This window comes from Montipora foliosa, chromosome 14, assembly GCF_036669935.1.
Source record: "Montipora foliosa isolate CH-2021 chromosome 14, ASM3666993v2, whole genome shotgun sequence".
Lineage (NCBI taxonomy): Eukaryota > Metazoa > Cnidaria > Anthozoa > Scleractinia > Acroporidae > Montipora > Montipora foliosa.
Window position 1 is genome coordinate 24924399 of NC_090882.1, and position 24176 is coordinate 24948574.

The window sequence follows — 24176 nt, forward strand, 5'->3', positions numbered from 1 at the left end:
GTTGTTTTTCTCGCCATTTGCATGTGTTGCATGTCAAAAAGGGAAAAGGTTGCCTTTTTTTTGGACGAAAATGTATTTGTGCGTGTTACGATGTTCGCGTTGACATGGTGACGTATTAATAAGTTAATAAAAGAATGACGAGCTTATCATTCCGTAACCTGTTTATTTCTTTGTTTTTAGCCGTCCTTCACTTTTATTGAAGAGATTTATATACAAGGAATAACAGCTTTTCAGCATTTCGTTCGCTGACCATTATCGTGAATTTTAAGCCTTTGAGCGCTTGTTCATTGAAGAGATTATATTATCAATAACAGTGTGGCCGCTCATGGCGTAAGGTGTACATTACACTATCTCAGCAAACTGTTGATAAGTCTCGTAGGTATTCTGTATTGCTTGGCGCTGAAACTCTTGTTCTTCTAAATTGAACACATTCTCAATCGGATTTATAATATGGCAACTGCGAACCGATGTTAAAAAATAATTTGCACCTGCTCTATTCAACACCCTACGTGCTTTGAAATAGTTCAGTACTGGGCAATTATCTTGGATAAATAATTTGGAATGACTCTTTGTACCTCACCTAAACATTTTGGGAAACTTTCGACGGATGAAATCAGCAAAATCATTGAGAAAACAAACTTTGTCCGCGCTTACTCGACAAAACAGCGTATGTAACGTTATAAATAGAAATGGGTAATTTGCACTACATTTCAAGTTTATTTTTATCAATTAGAACCCAACTAGAACGCCATAACGTCTATTCCAGTTCAAGCTCCATTTTTCGGCTTTCCATTGATACCTTTGCTGAACCTATTGACTGTTCCGTTTAGTCGCAATGATGAATTACACGCGACAACCATCGAGACAAGCAGTTGCAAAAAGAGTTGAGACACTCACTGTTGATAACCGTACAATGCGTGTCATTCAAGTCAGCGCATCTCCAACCCCCCTTGCCCCCCAAGCAAAGTTGTTTCCATTTCCACTTGGCACTCAGACTAAAGGGTGTCAACATTGAAAAAGGGGAGGGGGGAGGGAGGGGCGTTCAGCCTTTTCTTATGAACTAGAAGAGAGGTTTTAGGAAGAAGAGGTGGATTTTCCATTCAGTGTCTCAACCTTTTTGCAATTGCTTGTCTAGTTGTTTTACCTCCGTATTGCCGGGTTGTCTATTTGTTTTTTGGGGCGAGACCTTGCATATATGACAGTTGTATTGTAAGCTTTGAAGAGAACTTTGTCTAGTTCAGGTAGGTTTGCGTAGTGAGGAATGGTGTTTGAAAAGGTGTTTTTTTGAGGTGTGCTGAAAGTGCTATAATTGGCAATCATTTAGGACGAAATTGGGTGTTCACCTCTTGCACGCCTCAGGTAGTCATTAACACATTTTCTGACGGCAACAAACACAGTTTTGGGTTGGTTTCATGTCAAATTTGGTGTTGAAAGTGTCAATACGTTGTAAGAAGTCTTAGTTGAAATCAGAGCGCACACAATAAGCATGCGTACATTGTACCGATCACGTTATTGTTTACGTAAATGGTACGCAGGGAAATGAGTGTTGTGCTTCTTCTGCTGTGTGATAACAGGACGAACTTCTTTGCGGAAATTTAGTCTTTCACTGCAATTTGCAATGGAATCCGTTTTTTATTTGAAAATATTTCCAGTGACATTCAGTGGTTTTCAGTTACCCGTGAGGTAGGATCGAATTTCATACGAACGCGTGTCTGTTCGGTCAATAGTAAGCTAATGTATTTCAGTGGGTTGAAATCCCTGAAAACTAAGTTTTAAAGGAGATTCGAAAATGTGCAAAATGTTTCGGGAGTCTTGTTTTAGAATAAGTTAACGGTTTTCTGTTACTCAGTGGCCATGGCGTGAGGCACGGGTAATGCAATGGTTGCGTCATCGGTCAACGGTCTACGGTCTACAGTGGAGTTAATGAAATCTTATCTACTTCTTAATGTTTTTCGAGTGTAGACCGTTGGAATTATGTAGACCGTTGCGAAAACTTCTTTTAACTGACTGTTGCTTTTGTAATCATGAAAAGTCTATCTCAGGTTGTTTTTCTCGCCATTTGCATGTGTTGCATGTCAAAAAGGGAAAAGGTTGCCTTTTTTTTGGACGAAAATGTATTTGTGCGTGTTACGATGTTCGCGTTGACATGGTGACGTATTAATAAGTTAATAAAAGAATGACGAGCTTATCATTCCGTAACCTGTTTATTTCTTTGTTTTTAGCCGTCCTTCACTTTTATTGAAGAGATTTATATACAAGGAATAACAGCTTTTCAGCATTTCGTTCGCTGACCATTATCGTGAATTTTAAGCCTTTGAGCGCTTGTTCATTGAAGAGATTATATTATCAATAACAGTGTGGCCGCTCATGGCGTAAGGTGTACATTACACTATCTCAGCAAACTGTTGATAAGTCTCGTAGGTATTCTGTATTGCTTGGCGCTGAAACTCTTGTTCTTCTAAATTGAACACATTCTCAATCGGATTTATAATATGGCAACTGCGAACCGATGTTAAAAAATAATTTGCACCTGCTCTATTCAACACCCTACGTGCTTTGAAATAGTTCAGTACTGGGCAATTATCTTGGATAAATAATTTGGAATGACTCTTTGTACCTCACCTAAACATTTTGGGAAACTTTCGACGGATGAAATCAGCAAAATCATTGAGAAAACAAACTTTGTCCGCGCTTACTCGACAAAACAGCGTATGTAACGTTATAAATAGAAATGGGTAATTTGCACTACATTTCAAGTTTATTTTTATCAATTAGAACCCAACTAGAACGCCATAACGTCTATTCCAGTTCAAGCTCCATTTTTCGGCTTTCCATTGATACCTTTGCTGAACCTATTGACTGTTCCGTTTAGTCGCAATGATGAATTACACGCGACAACCATCGAGACAAGCAGTTGCAAAAAGAGTTGAGACACTCACTGTTGATAACCGTACAATGCGTGTCATTCAAGTCAGCGCATCTCCAACCCCCCTTGCCCCCCAAGCAAAGTTGTTTCCATTTCCACTTGGCACTCAGACTAAAGGGTGTCAACATTGAAAAAGGGGAGGGGGGAGGGAGGGGCGTTCAGCCTTTTCTTATGAACTAGAAGAGAGGTTTTAGGAAGAAGAGGTGGATTTTCCATTCAGTGTCTCAACCTTTTTGCAATTGCTTGTCTAGTTGTTTTACCTCCGTATTGCCGGGTTGTCTATTTGTTTTTTGGGGCGAGACCTTGCATATATGACAGTTGTATTGTAAGCTTTGAAGAGAACTTTGTCTAGTTCAGGTAGGTTTGCGTAGTGAGGAATGGTGTTTGAAAAGGTGTTTTTTTGAGGTGTGCTGAAAGTGCTATAATTGGCAATCATTTAGGACGAAATTGGGTGTTCACCTCTTGCACGCCTCAGGTAGTCATTAACACATTTTCTGACGGCAACAAACACAGTTTTGGGTTGGTTTCATGTCAAATTTGGTGTTGAAAGTGTCAATACGTTGTAAGAAGTCTTAGTTGAAATCAGAGCGCACACAATAAGCATGCGTACATTGTACCGATCACGTTATTGTTTACGTAAATGGTACGCAGGGAAATGAGTGTTGTGCTTCTTCTGCTGTGTGATAACAGGACGAACTTCTTTGCGGAAATTTAGTCTTTCACTGCAATTTGCAATGGAATCCGTTTTTTATTTGAAAATATTTCCAGTGACATTCAGTGGTTTTCAGTTACCCGTGAGGTAGGATCGAATTTCATACGAACGCGTGTCTGTTCGGTCAATAGTAAGCTAATGTATTTCAGTGGGTTGAAATCCCTGAAAACTAAGTTTTAAAGGAGATTCGAAAATGTGCAAAATGTTTCGGGAGTCTTGTTTTAGAATAAGTTAACGGTTTTCTGTTACTCAGTGGCCATGGCGTGAGGCACGGGTAATGCAATGGTTGCGTCATCGGTCAACGGTCTACGGTCTACAGTGGAGTTAATGAAATCTTATCTACTTCTTAATGTTTTTCGAGTGTAGACCGTTGGAATTATGTAGACCGTTGCGAAAACTTCTTTTAACTGACTGTTGCTTTTGTAATCATGAAAAGTCTATCTCAGGTTGTTTTTCTCGCCATTTGCATGTGTTGCATGTCAAAAAGGGAAAAGGTTGCCTTTTTTTTGGACGAAAATGTATTTGTGCGTGTTACGATGTTCGCGTTGACATGGTGACGTATTAATAAGTTAATAAAAGAATGACGAGCTTATCATTCCGTAACCTGTTTATTTCTTTGTTTTTAGCCGTCCTTCACTTTTATTGAAGAGATTTATATACAAGGAATAACAGCTTTTCAGCATTTCGTTCGCTGACCATTATCGTGAATTTTAAGCCTTTGAGCGCTTGTTCATTGAAGAGATTATATTATCAATAACAGTGTGGCCGCTCATGGCGTAAGGTGTACATTACACTATCTCAGCAAACTGTTGATAAGTCTCGTAGGTATTCTGTATTGCTTGGCGCTGAAACTCTTGTTCTTCTAAATTGAACACATTCTCAATCGGATTTATAATATGGCAACTGCGAACCGATGTTAAAAAATAATTTGCACCTGCTCTATTCAACACCCTACGTGCTTTGAAATAGTTCAGTACTGGGCAATTATCTTGGATAAATAATTTGGAATGACTCTTTGTACCTCACCTAAACATTTTGGGAAACTTTCGACGGATGAAATCAGCAAAATCATTGAGAAAACAAACTTTGTCCGCGCTTACTCGACAAAACAGCGTATGTAACGTTATAAATAGAAATGGGTAATTTGCACTACATTTCAAGTTTATTTTTATCAATTAGAACCCAACTAGAACGCCATAACGTCTATTCCAGTTCAAGCTCCATTTTTCGGCTTTCCATTGATACCTTTGCTGAACCTATTGACTGTTCCGTTTAGTCGCAATGATGAATTACACGCGACAACCATCGAGACAAGCAGTTGCAAAAAGAGTTGAGACACTCACTGTTGATAACCGTACAATGCGTGTCATTCAAGTCAGCGCATCTCCAACCCCCCTTGCCCCCCAAGCAAAGTTGTTTCCATTTCCACTTGGCACTCAGACTAAAGGGTGTCAACATTGAAAAAGGGGAGGGGGGAGGGAGGGGCGTTCAGCCTTTTCTTATGAACTAGAAGAGAGGTTTTAGGAAGAAGAGGTGGATTTTCCATTCAGTGTCTCAACCTTTTTGCAATTGCTTGTCTAGTTGTTTTACCTCCGTATTGCCGGGTTGTCTATTTGTTTTTTGGGGCGAGACCTTGCATATATGACAGTTGTATTGTAAGCTTTGAAGAGAACTTTGTCTAGTTCAGGTAGGTTTGCGTAGTGAGGAATGGTGTTTGAAAAGGTGTTTTTTTGAGGTGTGCTGAAAGTGCTATAATTGGCAATCATTTAGGACGAAATTGGGTGTTCACCTCTTGCACGCCTCAGGTAGTCATTAACACATTTTCTGACGGCAACAAACACAGTTTTGGGTTGGTTTCATGTCAAATTTGGTGTTGAAAGTGTCAATACGTTGTAAGAAGTCTTAGTTGAAATCAGAGCGCACACAATAAGCATGCGTACATTGTACCGATCACGTTATTGTTTACGTAAATGGTACGCAGGGAAATGAGTGTTGTGCTTCTTCTGCTGTGTGATAACAGGACGAACTTCTTTGCGGAAATTTAGTCTTTCACTGCAATTTGCAATGGAATCCGTTTTTTATTTGAAAATATTTCCAGTGACATTCAGTGGTTTTCAGTTACCCGTGAGGTAGGATCGAATTTCATACGAACGCGTGTCTGTTCGGTCAATAGTAAGCTAATGTATTTCAGTGGGTTGAAATCCCTGAAAACTAAGTTTTAAAGGAGATTCGAAAATGTGCAAAATGTTTCGGGAGTCTTGTTTTAGAATAAGTTAACGGTTTTCTGTTACTCAGTGGCCATGGCGTGAGGCACGGGTAATGCAATGGTTGCGTCATCGGTCAACGGTCTACGGTCTACAGTGGAGTTAATGAAATCTTATCTACTTCTTAATGTTTTTCGAGTGTAGACCGTTGGAATTATGTAGACCGTTGCGAAAACTTCTTTTAACTGACTGTTGCTTTTGTAATCATGAAAAGTCTATCTCAGGTTGTTTTTCTCGCCATTTGCATGTGTTGCATGTCAAAAAGGGAAAAGGTTGCCTTTTTTTTGGACGAAAATGTATTTGTGCGTGTTACGATGTTCGCGTTGACATGGTGACGTATTAATAAGTTAATAAAAGAATGACGAGCTTATCATTCCGTAACCTGTTTATTTCTTTGTTTTTAGCCGTCCTTCACTTTTATTGAAGAGATTTATATACAAGGAATAACAGCTTTTCAGCATTTCGTTCGCTGACCATTATCGTGAATTTTAAGCCTTTGAGCGCTTGTTCATTGAAGAGATTATATTATCAATAACAGTGTGGCCGCTCATGGCGTAAGGTGTACATTACACTATCTCAGCAAACTGTTGATAAGTCTCGTAGGTATTCTGTATTGCTTGGCGCTGAAACTCTTGTTCTTCTAAATTGAACACATTCTCAATCGGATTTATAATATGGCAACTGCGAACCGATGTTAAAAAATAATTTGCACCTGCTCTATTCAACACCCTACGTGCTTTGAAATAGTTCAGTACTGGGCAATTATCTTGGATAAATAATTTGGAATGACTCTTTGTACCTCACCTAAACATTTTGGGAAACTTTCGACGGATGAAATCAGCAAAATCATTGAGAAAACAAACTTTGTCCGCGCTTACTCGACAAAACAGCGTATGTAACGTTATAAATAGAAATGGGTAATTTGCACTACATTTCAAGTTTATTTTTATCAATTAGAACCCAACTAGAACGCCATAACGTCTATTCCAGTTCAAGCTCCATTTTTCGGCTTTCCATTGATACCTTTGCTGAACCTATTGACTGTTCCGTTTAGTCGCAATGATGAATTACACGCGACAACCATCGAGACAAGCAGTTGCAAAAAGAGTTGAGACACTCACTGTTGATAACCGTACAATGCGTGTCATTCAAGTCAGCGCATCTCCAACCCCCCTTGCCCCCCAAGCAAAGTTGTTTCCATTTCCACTTGGCACTCAGACTAAAGGGTGTCAACATTGAAAAAGGGGAGGGGGGAGGGAGGGGCGTTCAGCCTTTTCTTATGAACTAGAAGAGAGGTTTTAGGAAGAAGAGGTGGATTTTCCATTCAGTGTCTCAACCTTTTTGCAATTGCTTGTCTAGTTGTTTTACCTCCGTATTGCCGGGTTGTCTATTTGTTTTTTGGGGCGAGACCTTGCATATATGACAGTTGTATTGTAAGCTTTGAAGAGAACTTTGTCTAGTTCAGGTAGGTTTGCGTAGTGAGGAATGGTGTTTGAAAAGGTGTTTTTTTGAGGTGTGCTGAAAGTGCTATAATTGGCAATCATTTAGGACGAAATTGGGTGTTCACCTCTTGCACGCCTCAGGTAGTCATTAACACATTTTCTGACGGCAACAAACACAGTTTTGGGTTGGTTTCATGTCAAATTTGGTGTTGAAAGTGTCAATACGTTGTAAGAAGTCTTAGTTGAAATCAGAGCGCACACAATAAGCATGCGTACATTGTACCGATCACGTTATTGTTTACGTAAATGGTACGCAGGGAAATGAGTGTTGTGCTTCTTCTGCTGTGTGATAACAGGACGAACTTCTTTGCGGAAATTTAGTCTTTCACTGCAATTTGCAATGGAATCCGTTTTTTATTTGAAAATATTTCCAGTGACATTCAGTGGTTTTCAGTTACCCGTGAGGTAGGATCGAATTTCATACGAACGCGTGTCTGTTCGGTCAATAGTAAGCTAATGTATTTCAGTGGGTTGAAATCCCTGAAAACTAAGTTTTAAAGGAGATTCGAAAATGTGCAAAATGTTTCGGGAGTCTTGTTTTAGAATAAGTTAACGGTTTTCTGTTACTCAGTGGCCATGGCGTGAGGCACGGGTAATGCAATGGTTGCGTCATCGGTCAACGGTCTACGGTCTACAGTGGAGTTAATGAAATCTTATCTACTTCTTAATGTTTTTCGAGTGTAGACCGTTGGAATTATGTAGACCGTTGCGAAAACTTCTTTTAACTGACTGTTGCTTTTGTAATCATGAAAAGTCTATCTCAGGTTGTTTTTCTCGCCATTTGCATGTGTTGCATGTCAAAAAGGGAAAAGGTTGCCTTTTTTTTGGACGAAAATGTATTTGTGCGTGTTACGATGTTCGCGTTGACATGGTGACGTATTAATAAGTTAATAAAAGAATGACGAGCTTATCATTCCGTAACCTGTTTATTTCTTTGTTTTTAGCCGTCCTTCACTTTTATTGAAGAGATTTATATACAAGGAATAACAGCTTTTCAGCATTTCGTTCGCTGACCATTATCGTGAATTTTAAGCCTTTGAGCGCTTGTTCATTGAAGAGATTATATTATCAATAACAGTGTGGCCGCTCATGGCGTAAGGTGTACATTACACTATCTCAGCAAACTGTTGATAAGTCTCGTAGGTATTCTGTATTGCTTGGCGCTGAAACTCTTGTTCTTCTAAATTGAACACATTCTCAATCGGATTTATAATATGGCAACTGCGAACCGATGTTAAAAAATAATTTGCACCTGCTCTATTCAACACCCTACGTGCTTTGAAATAGTTCAGTACTGGGCAATTATCTTGGATAAATAATTTGGAATGACTCTTTGTACCTCACCTAAACATTTTGGGAAACTTTCGACGGATGAAATCAGCAAAATCATTGAGAAAACAAACTTTGTCCGCGCTTACTCGACAAAACAGCGTATGTAACGTTATAAATAGAAATGGGTAATTTGCACTACATTTCAAGTTTATTTTTATCAATTAGAACCCAACTAGAACGCCATAACGTCTATTCCAGTTCAAGCTCCATTTTTCGGCTTTCCATTGATACCTTTGCTGAACCTATTGACTGTTCCGTTTAGTCGCAATGATGAATTACACGCGACAACCATCGAGACAAGCAGTTGCAAAAAGAGTTGAGACACTCACTGTTGATAACCGTACAATGCGTGTCATTCAAGTCAGCGCATCTCCAACCCCCCTTGCCCCCCAAGCAAAGTTGTTTCCATTTCCACTTGGCACTCAGACTAAAGGGTGTCAACATTGAAAAAGGGGAGGGGGGAGGGAGGGGCGTTCAGCCTTTTCTTATGAACTAGAAGAGAGGTTTTAGGAAGAAGAGGTGGATTTTCCATTCAGTGTCTCAACCTTTTTGCAATTGCTTGTCTAGTTGTTTTACCTCCGTATTGCCGGGTTGTCTATTTGTTTTTTGGGGCGAGACCTTGCATATATGACAGTTGTATTGTAAGCTTTGAAGAGAACTTTGTCTAGTTCAGGTAGGTTTGCGTAGTGAGGAATGGTGTTTGAAAAGGTGTTTTTTTGAGGTGTGCTGAAAGTGCTATAATTGGCAATCATTTAGGACGAAATTGGGTGTTCACCTCTTGCACGCCTCAGGTAGTCATTAACACATTTTCTGACGGCAACAAACACAGTTTTGGGTTGGTTTCATGTCAAATTTGGTGTTGAAAGTGTCAATACGTTGTAAGAAGTCTTAGTTGAAATCAGAGCGCACACAATAAGCATGCGTACATTGTACCGATCACGTTATTGTTTACGTAAATGGTACGCAGGGAAATGAGTGTTGTGCTTCTTCTGCTGTGTGATAACAGGACGAACTTCTTTGCGGAAATTTAGTCTTTCACTGCAATTTGCAATGGAATCCGTTTTTTATTTGAAAATATTTCCAGTGACATTCAGTGGTTTTCAGTTACCCGTGAGGTAGGATCGAATTTCATACGAACGCGTGTCTGTTCGGTCAATAGTAAGCTAATGTATTTCAGTGGGTTGAAATCCCTGAAAACTAAGTTTTAAAGGAGATTCGAAAATGTGCAAAATGTTTCGGGAGTCTTGTTTTAGAATAAGTTAACGGTTTTCTGTTACTCAGTGGCCATGGCGTGAGGCACGGGTAATGCAATGGTTGCGTCATCGGTCAACGGTCTACGGTCTACAGTGGAGTTAATGAAATCTTATCTACTTCTTAATGTTTTTCGAGTGTAGACCGTTGGAATTATGTAGACCGTTGCGAAAACTTCTTTTAACTGACTGTTGCTTTTGTAATCATGAAAAGTCTATCTCAGGTTGTTTTTCTCGCCATTTGCATGTGTTGCATGTCAAAAAGGGAAAAGGTTGCCTTTTTTTTGGACGAAAATGTATTTGTGCGTGTTACGATGTTCGCGTTGACATGGTGACGTATTAATAAGTTAATAAAAGAATGACGAGCTTATCATTCCGTAACCTGTTTATTTCTTTGTTTTTAGCCGTCCTTCACTTTTATTGAAGAGATTTATATACAAGGAATAACAGCTTTTCAGCATTTCGTTCGCTGACCATTATCGTGAATTTTAAGCCTTTGAGCGCTTGTTCATTGAAGAGATTATATTATCAATAACAGTGTGGCCGCTCATGGCGTAAGGTGTACATTACACTATCTCAGCAAACTGTTGATAAGTCTCGTAGGTATTCTGTATTGCTTGGCGCTGAAACTCTTGTTCTTCTAAATTGAACACATTCTCAATCGGATTTATAATATGGCAACTGCGAACCGATGTTAAAAAATAATTTGCACCTGCTCTATTCAACACCCTACGTGCTTTGAAATAGTTCAGTACTGGGCAATTATCTTGGATAAATAATTTGGAATGACTCTTTGTACCTCACCTAAACATTTTGGGAAACTTTCGACGGATGAAATCAGCAAAATCATTGAGAAAACAAACTTTGTCCGCGCTTACTCGACAAAACAGCGTATGTAACGTTATAAATAGAAATGGGTAATTTGCACTACATTTCAAGTTTATTTTTATCAATTAGAACCCAACTAGAACGCCATAACGTCTATTCCAGTTCAAGCTCCATTTTTCGGCTTTCCATTGATACCTTTGCTGAACCTATTGACTGTTCCGTTTAGTCGCAATGATGAATTACACGCGACAACCATCGAGACAAGCAGTTGCAAAAAGAGTTGAGACACTCACTGTTGATAACCGTACAATGCGTGTCATTCAAGTCAGCGCATCTCCAACCCCCCTTGCCCCCCAAGCAAAGTTGTTTCCATTTCCACTTGGCACTCAGACTAAAGGGTGTCAACATTGAAAAAGGGGAGGGGGGAGGGAGGGGCGTTCAGCCTTTTCTTATGAACTAGAAGAGAGGTTTTAGGAAGAAGAGGTGGATTTTCCATTCAGTGTCTCAACCTTTTTGCAATTGCTTGTCTAGTTGTTTTACCTCCGTATTGCCGGGTTGTCTATTTGTTTTTTGGGGCGAGACCTTGCATATATGACAGTTGTATTGTAAGCTTTGAAGAGAACTTTGTCTAGTTCAGGTAGGTTTGCGTAGTGAGGAATGGTGTTTGAAAAGGTGTTTTTTTGAGGTGTGCTGAAAGTGCTATAATTGGCAATCATTTAGGACGAAATTGGGTGTTCACCTCTTGCACGCCTCAGGTAGTCATTAACACATTTTCTGACGGCAACAAACACAGTTTTGGGTTGGTTTCATGTCAAATTTGGTGTTGAAAGTGTCAATACGTTGTAAGAAGTCTTAGTTGAAATCAGAGCGCACACAATAAGCATGCGTACATTGTACCGATCACGTTATTGTTTACGTAAATGGTACGCAGGGAAATGAGTGTTGTGCTTCTTCTGCTGTGTGATAACAGGACGAACTTCTTTGCGGAAATTTAGTCTTTCACTGCAATTTGCAATGGAATCCGTTTTTTATTTGAAAATATTTCCAGTGACATTCAGTGGTTTTCAGTTACCCGTGAGGTAGGATCGAATTTCATACGAACGCGTGTCTGTTCGGTCAATAGTAAGCTAATGTATTTCAGTGGGTTGAAATCCCTGAAAACTAAGTTTTAAAGGAGATTCGAAAATGTGCAAAATGTTTCGGGAGTCTTGTTTTAGAATAAGTTAACGGTTTTCTGTTACTCAGTGGCCATGGCGTGAGGCACGGGTAATGCAATGGTTGCGTCATCGGTCAACGGTCTACGGTCTACAGTGGAGTTAATGAAATCTTATCTACTTCTTAATGTTTTTCGAGTGTAGACCGTTGGAATTATGTAGACCGTTGCGAAAACTTCTTTTAACTGACTGTTGCTTTTGTAATCATGAAAAGTCTATCTCAGGTTGTTTTTCTCGCCATTTGCATGTGTTGCATGTCAAAAAGGGAAAAGGTTGCCTTTTTTTTGGACGAAAATGTATTTGTGCGTGTTACGATGTTCGCGTTGACATGGTGACGTATTAATAAGTTAATAAAAGAATGACGAGCTTATCATTCCGTAACCTGTTTATTTCTTTGTTTTTAGCCGTCCTTCACTTTTATTGAAGAGATTTATATACAAGGAATAACAGCTTTTCAGCATTTCGTTCGCTGACCATTATCGTGAATTTTAAGCCTTTGAGCGCTTGTTCATTGAAGAGATTATATTATCAATAACAGTGTGGCCGCTCATGGCGTAAGGTGTACATTACACTATCTCAGCAAACTGTTGATAAGTCTCGTAGGTATTCTGTATTGCTTGGCGCTGAAACTCTTGTTCTTCTAAATTGAACACATTCTCAATCGGATTTATAATATGGCAACTGCGAACCGATGTTAAAAAATAATTTGCACCTGCTCTATTCAACACCCTACGTGCTTTGAAATAGTTCAGTACTGGGCAATTATCTTGGATAAATAATTTGGAATGACTCTTTGTACCTCACCTAAACATTTTGGGAAACTTTCGACGGATGAAATCAGCAAAATCATTGAGAAAACAAACTTTGTCCGCGCTTACTCGACAAAACAGCGTATGTAACGTTATAAATAGAAATGGGTAATTTGCACTACATTTCAAGTTTATTTTTATCAATTAGAACCCAACTAGAACGCCATAACGTCTATTCCAGTTCAAGCTCCATTTTTCGGCTTTCCATTGATACCTTTGCTGAACCTATTGACTGTTCCGTTTAGTCGCAATGATGAATTACACGCGACAACCATCGAGACAAGCAGTTGCAAAAAGAGTTGAGACACTCACTGTTGATAACCGTACAATGCGTGTCATTCAAGTCAGCGCATCTCCAACCCCCCTTGCCCCCCAAGCAAAGTTGTTTCCATTTCCACTTGGCACTCAGACTAAAGGGTGTCAACATTGAAAAAGGGGAGGGGGGAGGGAGGGGCGTTCAGCCTTTTCTTATGAACTAGAAGAGAGGTTTTAGGAAGAAGAGGTGGATTTTCCATTCAGTGTCTCAACCTTTTTGCAATTGCTTGTCTAGTTGTTTTACCTCCGTATTGCCGGGTTGTCTATTTGTTTTTTGGGGCGAGACCTTGCATATATGACAGTTGTATTGTAAGCTTTGAAGAGAACTTTGTCTAGTTCAGGTAGGTTTGCGTAGTGAGGAATGGTGTTTGAAAAGGTGTTTTTTTGAGGTGTGCTGAAAGTGCTATAATTGGCAATCATTTAGGACGAAATTGGGTGTTCACCTCTTGCACGCCTCAGGTAGTCATTAACACATTTTCTGACGGCAACAAACACAGTTTTGGGTTGGTTTCATGTCAAATTTGGTGTTGAAAGTGTCAATACGTTGTAAGAAGTCTTAGTTGAAATCAGAGCGCACACAATAAGCATGCGTACATTGTACCGATCACGTTATTGTTTACGTAAATGGTACGCAGGGAAATGAGTGTTGTGCTTCTTCTGCTGTGTGATAACAGGACGAACTTCTTTGCGGAAATTTAGTCTTTCACTGCAATTTGCAATGGAATCCGTTTTTTATTTGAAAATATTTCCAGTGACATTCAGTGGTTTTCAGTTACCCGTGAGGTAGGATCGAATTTCATACGAACGCGTGTCTGTTCGGTCAATAGTAAGCTAATGTATTTCAGTGGGTTGAAATCCCTGAAAACTAAGTTTTAAAGGAGATTCGAAAATGTGCAAAATGTTTCGGGAGTCTTGTTTTAGAATAAGTTAACGGTTTTTCTGTTACTCAGTGGCCATGGCGTGAGGCACGGGTAATGCAATGGTTGCGTCATCGGTCAACGGTCTACGGTCTACAGTGGAGTTAATGAAATCTTATCTACTTCTTAATGTTTTTCGAGTGTAGACCGTTGGAATTATGTAGACCGTTGCGAAAACTTCTTTTAACTGACTGTTGCTTTTGTAATCATGAAAAGTCTATCTCAGGTTGTTTTTCTCGCCATGTGCATGTGTTGCATGTCAAAAGGGAAAAGGTTGCCTTTTTTTTGGACGAAAATGTATTTGTGCGTGTTACGATGTTCGCGTTGACATGGTGACGTATTAATAAGTTAATAAAAGAATGACGAGCTTATCATTCCGTAACCTGTTTATTTCTTTGTTTTTAGCCGTCCTTCACTTTTATTGAAGAGATTTATATACAAGGAATAACAGCTTTTTCAGCATTTCGTTCGCTGACCATTATCGTGAATTTTAAAGCCTTTGAGCGCTTGTTCCATTGAAGAGATTATATTATCAATAACAGTTGTGGCCGCTCATGGCGTAAGGTGTACATTACACTATCTCCTCAAAACTGTTGATAAGTCGCGTAGGTTTTCTGTATTGCTTGGCGCTGAAACTCTTGTTCTACTAAATTGAACACGTTCTCAATCGGATTTATAATATGGCAACTGCGAACCAGTGTTAAAAATAATTTGCACCTGCACTATTCAACACCCTACGTGCTTTGAAATAGTTCAGTACTGGACAATTATCTTGGATAAATAATTTGGAATGACTCTTTGCACCTCACCTAAACATTTTGGGAAACTTTCGACGGATGAAATCAGCAAATCATTGCGAAAACAAACTTTGTCCGAAAACAAAAGCGCTTACTCGACAAAACAGCGTATGTAACGTTATAAATAGAAATGGGTAATTTGCACTACTTTCAAGTTTATTTTTATCAATTAGAACCCAACTAGAACGCCATAACGTCTATTCCAGTTCAAGCTCCATTTTTCTGCTTTCCATTGATACCTTTGCTGAACCTATTGACTGTTCCGTTTAGTCGCAATGATGAATTACACGCGACAACCATCGAGACAAGCAGTTGCAAAAAGAGTTGAGACCCTCACTGTTGATAACCGTACAATGCGTGTCATTCAAGTCAGCGCATCTCCAACCCCCCTTCCCCCCAAGCAAAGTTGTTTCCATTTCCACTTGGCACTCAGACTAAAGGGTATCAACATTGAAAAAGGGGAGGGGGGAGGGAGGGGCGTTCAGCCTTTCTTATGAACTAGAAGAGGGTTTTTAGGAAGAAGAGGTGGATTTTCCATTCAGTGTCTCAACCTTTTTGCAATTGCTTGTCTAGTTGTTTTACCTCCGTATTGCCGGGTTGTCTATTTGTTTTTTGGGCGAGACCTTGCATATGACAGTTGTATTGTAAGCTTTGAAGAGAACTTTGTTTAGTTCGGGTAGGTTTGCGTAGTGAGGAATGGTGTTTGAAAATGGTGTTTTTTGAGGTGTGCTGAAAGTGCTATAATTGGCAATCATTTAGGACGAAATTGGGTGTTCACCTCTTGCACGCTTCAGGTAGTCATTAACACATTTTCTGACGGCAACAAACACAGTTTTGGGTTGGTTTGATGTCAAATTTGGTGTTGAAAGTGTCAATACGTTGTAAGAAGTCTTAGTTGAAATCAGAGCGCACACAATAAGCGTGCGTACATTGTACCGATCACGTTTTGTTTACGTAAATGGTACGCAGGGAAATGAGTGTTGTGCTTCTTCTGCTGTGTGATAACAGGACGAACTTCTTTGCGGAAATTTAGTCTTTCACTGCAATTTGCAATGGAATCCGTTTTTTATTTGAAAATATTTCCAGTGACAGTCTGTGGTTTTCAGTTAGCCGTGAGGTAGGATCGAATTTCATACGAACGCGTGTCTGTTCGGTCAATAGTAAGCTAATGTATTTCGTGGGTTGAAATCCCTGAAAACTAAGTTTTAAAGGAGATTCGAAAATGTGCAAAATGTTTCGGAGTTTTGTTTTAGAATAAGTTAACGGTTTTCTGTTACTCAGTGGCCATGGCGTGAGGCACGGGTAATGCAATGGTTGCGTCATCGGTCAACGGTCTACGGTCTACAGTAGTTAATGAAATCTTATCTACTTCTTAATGTTTTTCGAGTGTAGACCGTTGGAATTATGTAGACCGTTGCGAAAACTTCTTTTAACTGCCTGTTGCTTTTGTAATCATGAAAAGTCTATCTCAGGTTGTTTTTCTCGCCATTTGCATGTGTTGCATGTCAAAAAGGGAAAAGGTTGCCTTTTTTTGGACGAAAATGTATTTGTGCGTGTTACGATGTTCGCGTTGACATGGTGACGTATTAATAAGTTAATAAAAGAATGACAAGCTTATCATTCCGTAACCTGTTTATTCTTTGTTTTGAACCGTCCTTCACTTTTATTGAAGAGATTTATATACAAGGAATAACAGCTTTTCAGCATTTCGTTCGCTGACCATTATCGTGAATTTTAAGCCTTTGAGCGCTTGTTCATTGAAGAGATTATATTATCAATAACAGTGTCGCCGCTCATGGCGTAAGTGTACATTACACTATTCAGCAAACTGTTGATAAGTCTCGTAGGTATTCTGTATCGCTTGGCGCTGAAACTCTTGTTCTACTAATTGAACACGTTCTCAATCGGATTTATAATGGCAACTGCGAACCGGTGTTAAAAAATAATTTGCACCTGCACTATTCAACACCCTACGTGCTTTGAAATAGTTCAGTACTGTGCAATTATCTTGGATAAATAATTTGGAATGACTCTTTGCACCTCACCTAAACATTTTGGGAAACTTTCGACGGATGAAATCAGCAAAATCATTGCGAAAACAAACTTTGTCCGCGCTTACTCGACAAAACAGCGTATGTAACGTTATAAATAGAAATGGGTAATTTGCACTACTTTTCAAGTTTATTTTTATCAATTAGAACCCAACTAGAACGCCATAACGTCTATTCCAGTTCAAGCTCCATTTTTCTGCTTTCCATTGATACCTTTGCTGAACCTATTGACTGTTCCGTTTAGTCGCAATGATGAATTACACGCGACAACCATCGAGACAAGAGTTGCAAAAAGAGTTGAGACACTCACTGTTGATAACCGTACAATGCGTGTCATTCAAGTCAGCGCATCTCCAACCCCCCTTCCCCCCCAAGCAAAGTTGTTTCCATTTCCACTTGGCACTCAGACTAAAGGGTATCAACATAAAAAAAAAAAAAAAAAAAAAAAAAAAAAAAAAAAAAAAAAAAAAAAAAAAAAAAAAAAAAAAAAAAAAAAAAAAAAAAAAAAAAAAAAAAAAAAAAAAAAAAAAAAAAAAAAAAAAAAAAAAAAAAAAAAAAAAAAAAAAAAAAAAAAAAAAAAAAAAAAAAAAAAAAAAAAAAAAAAAAAAAAAAAAAAAAAAAAAAAAAAAAAAAAAAAAAAAAAAAAAAAAAAAAAAAAAAAAAAAATTTTTTTTTACTTCATTAGCCTAATACTGTCATTTTCCAGGGACCTCTGAGGGAAAGATCATGGTCTTTGATATTCCTTCACGTGGCACAGCTGTTAAGCTTCAAGAGACTCTAAGTTCGCACAAGGTAGCAATCTGTGAGCTTGAGGCACAGGGTCCACGTATGGTGTCTGCAGATGAAGAAGGGAATATAATCCTTTGGCAATCAGGAGGACATTTCACAGAGATCATAAAAATAAATGGCAAAGGGTCAGTATGGTTTAAGCTCATTGTTTAAAACATTGTCTTAAAGAGGCAGTAAGGGAATACCCAAAATTTTAACACTAACAGTAACATCTCAACCAGTCACTATTCATCCACTATATCAAGGTCAAATTACATTTGTCTAATAGGCCTTATAAATTTCAGCTGTGTGGGTGGCAAATTAAATGGCTTGCCTAATGGCGGGACTTAACCTTGATAGAAACTTGACTCTTTACTTTTGATACGTACTGGTAATGTCAATTATAACAGGCTAAAAAGTGTGGAACAAGGTTTTTATCAAAACAAGGTCATTTTGATATAGTTCATATTAGGCATGCACAAAGAAGGAAACAAGATTACAATGCTTCTCTCTTTTTAAGAATGCCCCCAAGAAATGTTTGGTCGCTTGTCTCAGATTTCCTTCAAATCAGCTGTTTATTATTGCAACCCGATGTACATGTATGGCGTGAGAAAAATGCAGCACACTAAAAACAAATTGCGATTTTGAGACAGCAATACCACATTGTATTGACGGCTAGTTGGGAGAAAATATATTCCGTATTGGGTGGAGTCGCATAGTGACGGAGCCCAATATGGAATATATTTTCTCCCAACGCCGTCAATATAATGTGGTATTGCCGTCTCAAAATCGCAATTACTTTTGTATCGTGATCCATCATTTATAAGGATAAATAAAACTGTAAACTAATCAACCTGCACCTGATCGAAATTTCAATTCTTTCTACCTGCGAAACGTGTTTGTTTGCGTACGTCAGCAACTCAATTCAGTGCAACAACGTCAATTTCAACATTAGAACCAATCGCAGGCCGCAAAAGTGAGACGGCAAATAATTACCACAAGATATTGACGGCTCGCGCATAGGCAAAACTATAAGAAGATCGTGATACTGGCTCTTAAAGCAGGTTAACCAGTGGATACCCATGAGGAAATAAAACAGCTGACAGGAAATTCAACCAATTCGTGTACTCAATTTCAGGAATCCAACCCCTGCCGTATTGATGGGAGGCCAGTCCTCTGACACCATCATGGATTCCTTGTGGGCACTTCTCCTTCAATGCTATTGTTCCATCATTAACCCTGACTGACTCAAAATATATATTTTTTTGCTTTAGGTTTCCTTGTTCATCTGTGTACCTATATAAGGGTTTGATCATTGGTGGTTTTGCGACAGGCCACATTAGATTATTTAGTGCTTCAACAGGTGCCCTACTCGTTGAGGCCTGCGCACATGCCCGCTGGATCAATGCTTTGGATTTATGTGTCGACACTGGAATGGTGAGAATTTTTTGTTTTTTCAAATTAAGGCTTACCGGTAATGTTTAACACACTACATGTATGTAGCTTGTTCTTGTTCATTTTTCATGTGGCTCAATATTCATTTCTTTAGTCAGTGGATCCATGCAATGATGGTACATATACTGTACATTTATTATGTAACATCAAATGTCTAATACCATGATGATGCACCTCATTATTTTATTTGTAAATGTTTTAATCAACTAAGAATGCAGTGAAACACTGAACACTGAAAGCTCTGAAAGTATTGAAAATAAAAGAATGTTGAATTTTTTTTCACAACATAAAGAATTTTGAAATGGTGGGTGGGTCATGTTCTCTGACCAGGCTTTTTCCTGGTCAGATAACAACTTCCTTGATTCTCTATATCATTCTCAGCCTTGCAATAGTTGTCAGTATACTGAAAAAATAATAATATAATTTTTTTTTTGCATAATTTCAAGGACTGAACAATAACGACGTACAATAATGATTTAATTTATTAGATTTGTCCCCCCAAGTGTAGCAAAACTACCTTATTACATGAAATTTTCGCGACACATTAATTTCGTGAATTTCGCGATTTAAAAAAAATCGCGAAGTTTAAGTGACAAGAAAATTAAATGTCGCGAAAATTAATTGACTCACATTATGTCAATAACTAAAACAGCGACTTTATGACACAAGTTTATAACAATCATTTTGAGCTATTCTGTGGTAATGTTCTGGTCCTCTCCATCGCTACTGCTACTCCAGGTAGCACTTCTTTTGTACAATCCTCAAACTGTCCATTTACTGGCTCCTTGAGTGTGTCTCACTCAAAAACGCGAAATTAAAGTGAGTCAAAATGCAAAATTTTAGCATAATCACGAAATTAAGGTGTCGCGAAATATGTGAACCTCAAAATCGCGAATTTAACGTGTCACGAAAATTTCATGTAATAAGGTAATCAAGTTGGGTAGAACAGTAACTTACTAAGTACATACACTGAGGATTTAAGTAAAGAAAAAAATGATGAATATACAAGCAAATAAATTAAGGAACTAAAATTGATATAAATGGTACTATACAGAGACAGTGTTTGGACCCTAATTAATGTCTTGCACATGAATTCTAATAATTCTGTCATCTGCAAACCACTTTGCATGCATGATTTTATCCCTTTTTAGCAATGATTCTTGATCAAGGAAAATAGTACAGTAACAATTATAGTTCAGGAGGCAAATATATTTTTAAGCAAGCCGCATATGATATAAATCAGCAGAAATTAGATAAGCAACTTGCTGCTTCAATATTTGGGTGTTCGGAAAACAAAGACCTGGAAAACAAAGACCGAAGACCTGGAAAACGAAGACCCCCACAAAAATAACATACCAAACAGCAAATAACAAAACACATCATTCATGTCATTGAAAACGATCTACAGGCTATCTATAATTTGTGAATTATGGTAGGGTCTTTGTTTTCCACACACCCAGGCTGGTATGTGGAAAACGAAGACCAAAAACGAAAACCCTACAGTCGGCCTGCATTCTCTTTACTCTTCTTATTTACCGTATTAAATCTCTAACTTTCATATCGCAAATTCTGCGATATGCATCCTTGATGTGTTGGTCACAGTATCCACCAAATTTTTGGGGGAGAAAAACGGTCAAGATCAAAATTTGGTATCTTGCACTAAAAAATAGCTGATTTTTGGTTTCCACAAGGAATGATAATATTTCCTGGGGGTGTGTGACAAAAATGGAATTTCCAGAGGGGAGGGGGGTCCATTTTATGAGCTGAATTTGGAAAATCCAAAGGGAAGGGGGGTCATAAGCGAAATCCCTTCCCTTGGGGGGGGGGTATGGATATTTTCTGGAAATACACAACAAAATTTTGAAAAAGTCGCAAATTATAAATAATTTTCATTTTTACTGAGTCACAAGTGACAACATGTTTCCATTTTAGCTTTTGTCAGCATCAGAAGATACATTTGTGAGAGTTTGGAAGATTTCTGCAGATGGCAGTCCAACAGTAAGTATTATGTAATAAAAAGATAACATATTATAAATGAAAATAGTGACAGGGGGTGATGCTATGAATAACAGCAGGGTTCTTAATGATTCTTAATAATTGTTAATAACTTTTTTGTAAATGGCCACCCATTGACTTAATGAAATAAACAAATATTGGGGAAAAAATAGTTGTGCCAGTTGTGACTGCAGCTGAAATATAATTTCTATTATTTGTAGCTTATTTTTCTGAGCTAATATTCTGCAATATTCAATAATATTGTTTCCAGATGGAAATGGTGTTTCAACAAGCCATTCCAGATGTGCAGTTGTGTGGAGCAAAATTTGTGGATCTTTCTGGGAACATGTTTGGTGTAACAGGCTATGATTGTGGAGAGATAGTCATGTTTAGCAAACAGTAGAATATGACCCCGATACCACATTGGTAGGGGTAAAATATATTATGCGACGTTTTTGTGCAATGGATTACATTGAACAGAAATTTGAACAGAAATTTCCAAGTAATTGGAATAAACTTAATGTAGATATTGTTTAATTGAAGGTTTCTTTTAAGAAGGATTTTGCCATAACTTGTTTCTTTGTTTATATCCTGAGCTGTATTCTAGAATAGACGTCTTATTTGCCCATGAATAGCGTGTATTGTTACGGGGTGGTTTTCACTAGCGACGCAAGCATAAGCACCAATCTCGACCCCAGAGCTCTTCTCTTTTGTGTATGATTTAGGGAGAGAAGAGCTCTGGGGAACCCTGAAACAAAGTGTCCTCTCATTGGTTTTCGTGAAGAACAATGAAAAGCGTCTCTGATTGGTGCATTCATGTTTGCACAAGGTGTGAGCAGGCACGGTAAGGTTCAAATAACCAATTTTTGGCTATACGAACCCTGTGGCGAATATTTCCCTACATAGAGTTTCCCAGAGCCTTGGGTCATGTGCAGACATAAGATCCCAGGCTCTGGTGACAAGAATGGCATAAGCGCAGGAAGCATTAGCCTGCGCAGCTGGCGGTATTTTAGGTGCGTGGAATAAAGTTTTGGCGGTGGAGCCGTTAACAAGTTAACAAGTTGTGTTAAAATTTCTTGCTGATCTGCACCCACCATCTAAGTCAAAAGTCCTCCTCCCCATTCTGCTCGCGGCTTCTCCGTGAGCCGTCAGCTACGCAGGCTAAAGAAGCATAGGCAAACTCAGTAGCTTGTTATTCATAAGAGCCTTTTGTTAGAACAATAGACACGAATTATAAACAACAAGTAAACAGTGAATGCGCCTGCGTGTGTTGGTTGTGCTTACGCCTGCATCGCTAGTGAAAACCTGGCCTAATAGTTTTTTTCAAAATCAATTATTGCTTAGTCTCGATCAACTCAGCGTGGCCAAGTGGTTAGGACGCTTGCCTAATTTAGTTGGAATTCTTTAATTTATTCTTTTCTTTTGGATCATTGATATATTTCATCGGCACAGAAAAGCCTGTTTAGGGAGTGACGTCAATGAACAACATCTAGAACTACTCAATTAATTAATTAATTATGCTTAATTGTAAAAGCCTTTTTAGTAAGGTCACTCGTCAGATCGATGTTTTGACAAAACTAGAATTTTACTTAAGCCATCACTACCCTAACTTGGTGACCTTTAAAGCAAACCTTCCGGGAGGAGACTGGTTACTTATTTAAAAAATCGATTAAGTTCAGTTAGGCTGCAAAACCTTTCAGCATTAGTTTGATTACTTAGTCTTTTTCTTGTCGCATTTTCCTTTATTTCAAACGGTGTTTTTTTAAAGGAGAGGATGTGTCGATTTTTGGGGGAAGCGAGCGAGAACGAGTTGTCGTTTTTTGTTTACCCAATAAATATCACGTGATCAACTTATGACGTAAGAGTCAAAAGAAGTCTATAGGTTACGTCAACGATATCTTCACTATAGACTTTTTTAGACTCACGAAAATGCATTGTACGTGGAACCCGGTTAATACGGACTCAAAGGGGACGTGCCACCCTGTTCGTATTATCCAGGTGACCGTATTAAGGACGGTGCCAACTAACTCAAAGGTATTTTTGCGCGGTTTACTGAATATGCGGGAAAAGCAGATCTTGATCAACAATATTTGTAAACAGCTTTAAAATAGAAAGTGTTCTTTTCCAAATTGAAGTTTAATTATCTCCCAAAAATGCGTGTTTACTCCGAATTTTCTTTTGGATACCAAGAGCACTTGCTAAGTCCTGCTTTCTCCGCATAGTTTTGAACCGCGCAAAGATATCCCTGTATTAATAAGCACCACCCATAGGAAATCCGAGTATCTCGAGATGCACAGAACGTATGCGCAATAACAATAGTAGGCACCGTCCTTAAGCGGGCTCTCAGAAAAAATGTCCCGAACACATGTTTTAACGATAAAAAAGCCTACAGCAGATATTTCGACTAGAAAACGTACGTTGCTTAATTTCTCAACTTTAACTGTACACGACAAGGCCGTCAAAGAGGAAGAAGATTACGAGCAATGACTGCAGGAAAAAGCCAAGGAAGTGAAACTGTAATAGGAGGCAGAAAACTTTATTGAAGGACAAAAGTACAAGGGTCAAACACCGGAAGAAAGACAAACTGATCAAAATCAAACATGTCACGTTATTTTGCTTTTGTTTTGTTTGTAAAAAATCGTACTACCCCGTAGAAATCCGTCGTTGTTTGAACAGGGTACAGTGCCTACGATTACCACATAATTGTGACAATTGACGATATACGAGAGTTTGTGACTCGGGACAAAGAAAATTGTCCGTTGTCCGTATTTACCAGCGTACGTATTAAGGTGGCTCAAACCAGTTTCAACACTTTTAAGAGACCTTATTATTAGAAGGATTGACACTACAACACTTCATCACGTAACAGCAATATTATAGTACCATGTGAAATATCAATTATTGCTGAACAAGATGCAGTAATTTTTGTGACGTAACCAGTTACCGTGGTAACAGGAAAGCCTTGCAAAAGTACCCTATATTTTGGCTTTAGTTGCTCATATCTGAAAAATGAAGTTGGTGACCCCAAATTTTTATTGCAC

At 38.5% G+C, this 24176-nt stretch overlaps 1 protein-coding gene across 1 annotated transcript in view; it reads left to right on the plus strand.

The window, feature by feature from the left end:
* The window catches only part of LOC137984558 (WD repeat-containing protein 54-like), a 42617-nt gene extending 18883 nt beyond the window's left edge, over nucleotides 1-23734 (plus strand). The window contains exons 2-5 of the mRNA XM_068831719.1: nucleotides 17624-17831; nucleotides 18960-19122; nucleotides 21073-21138; nucleotides 21407-23734. Coding sequence (XP_068687820.1) covers nucleotides 17624-17831; nucleotides 18960-19122; nucleotides 21073-21138; nucleotides 21407-21538 — 569 coding nt within the window. The 3' untranslated portion in view covers nucleotides 21539-23734. The remainder of the gene's footprint in view (nucleotides 1-17623; nucleotides 17832-18959; nucleotides 19123-21072; nucleotides 21139-21406) is intronic.
* The last annotated feature ends 442 nt before the right edge of the window (nucleotides 23735-24176 follow it).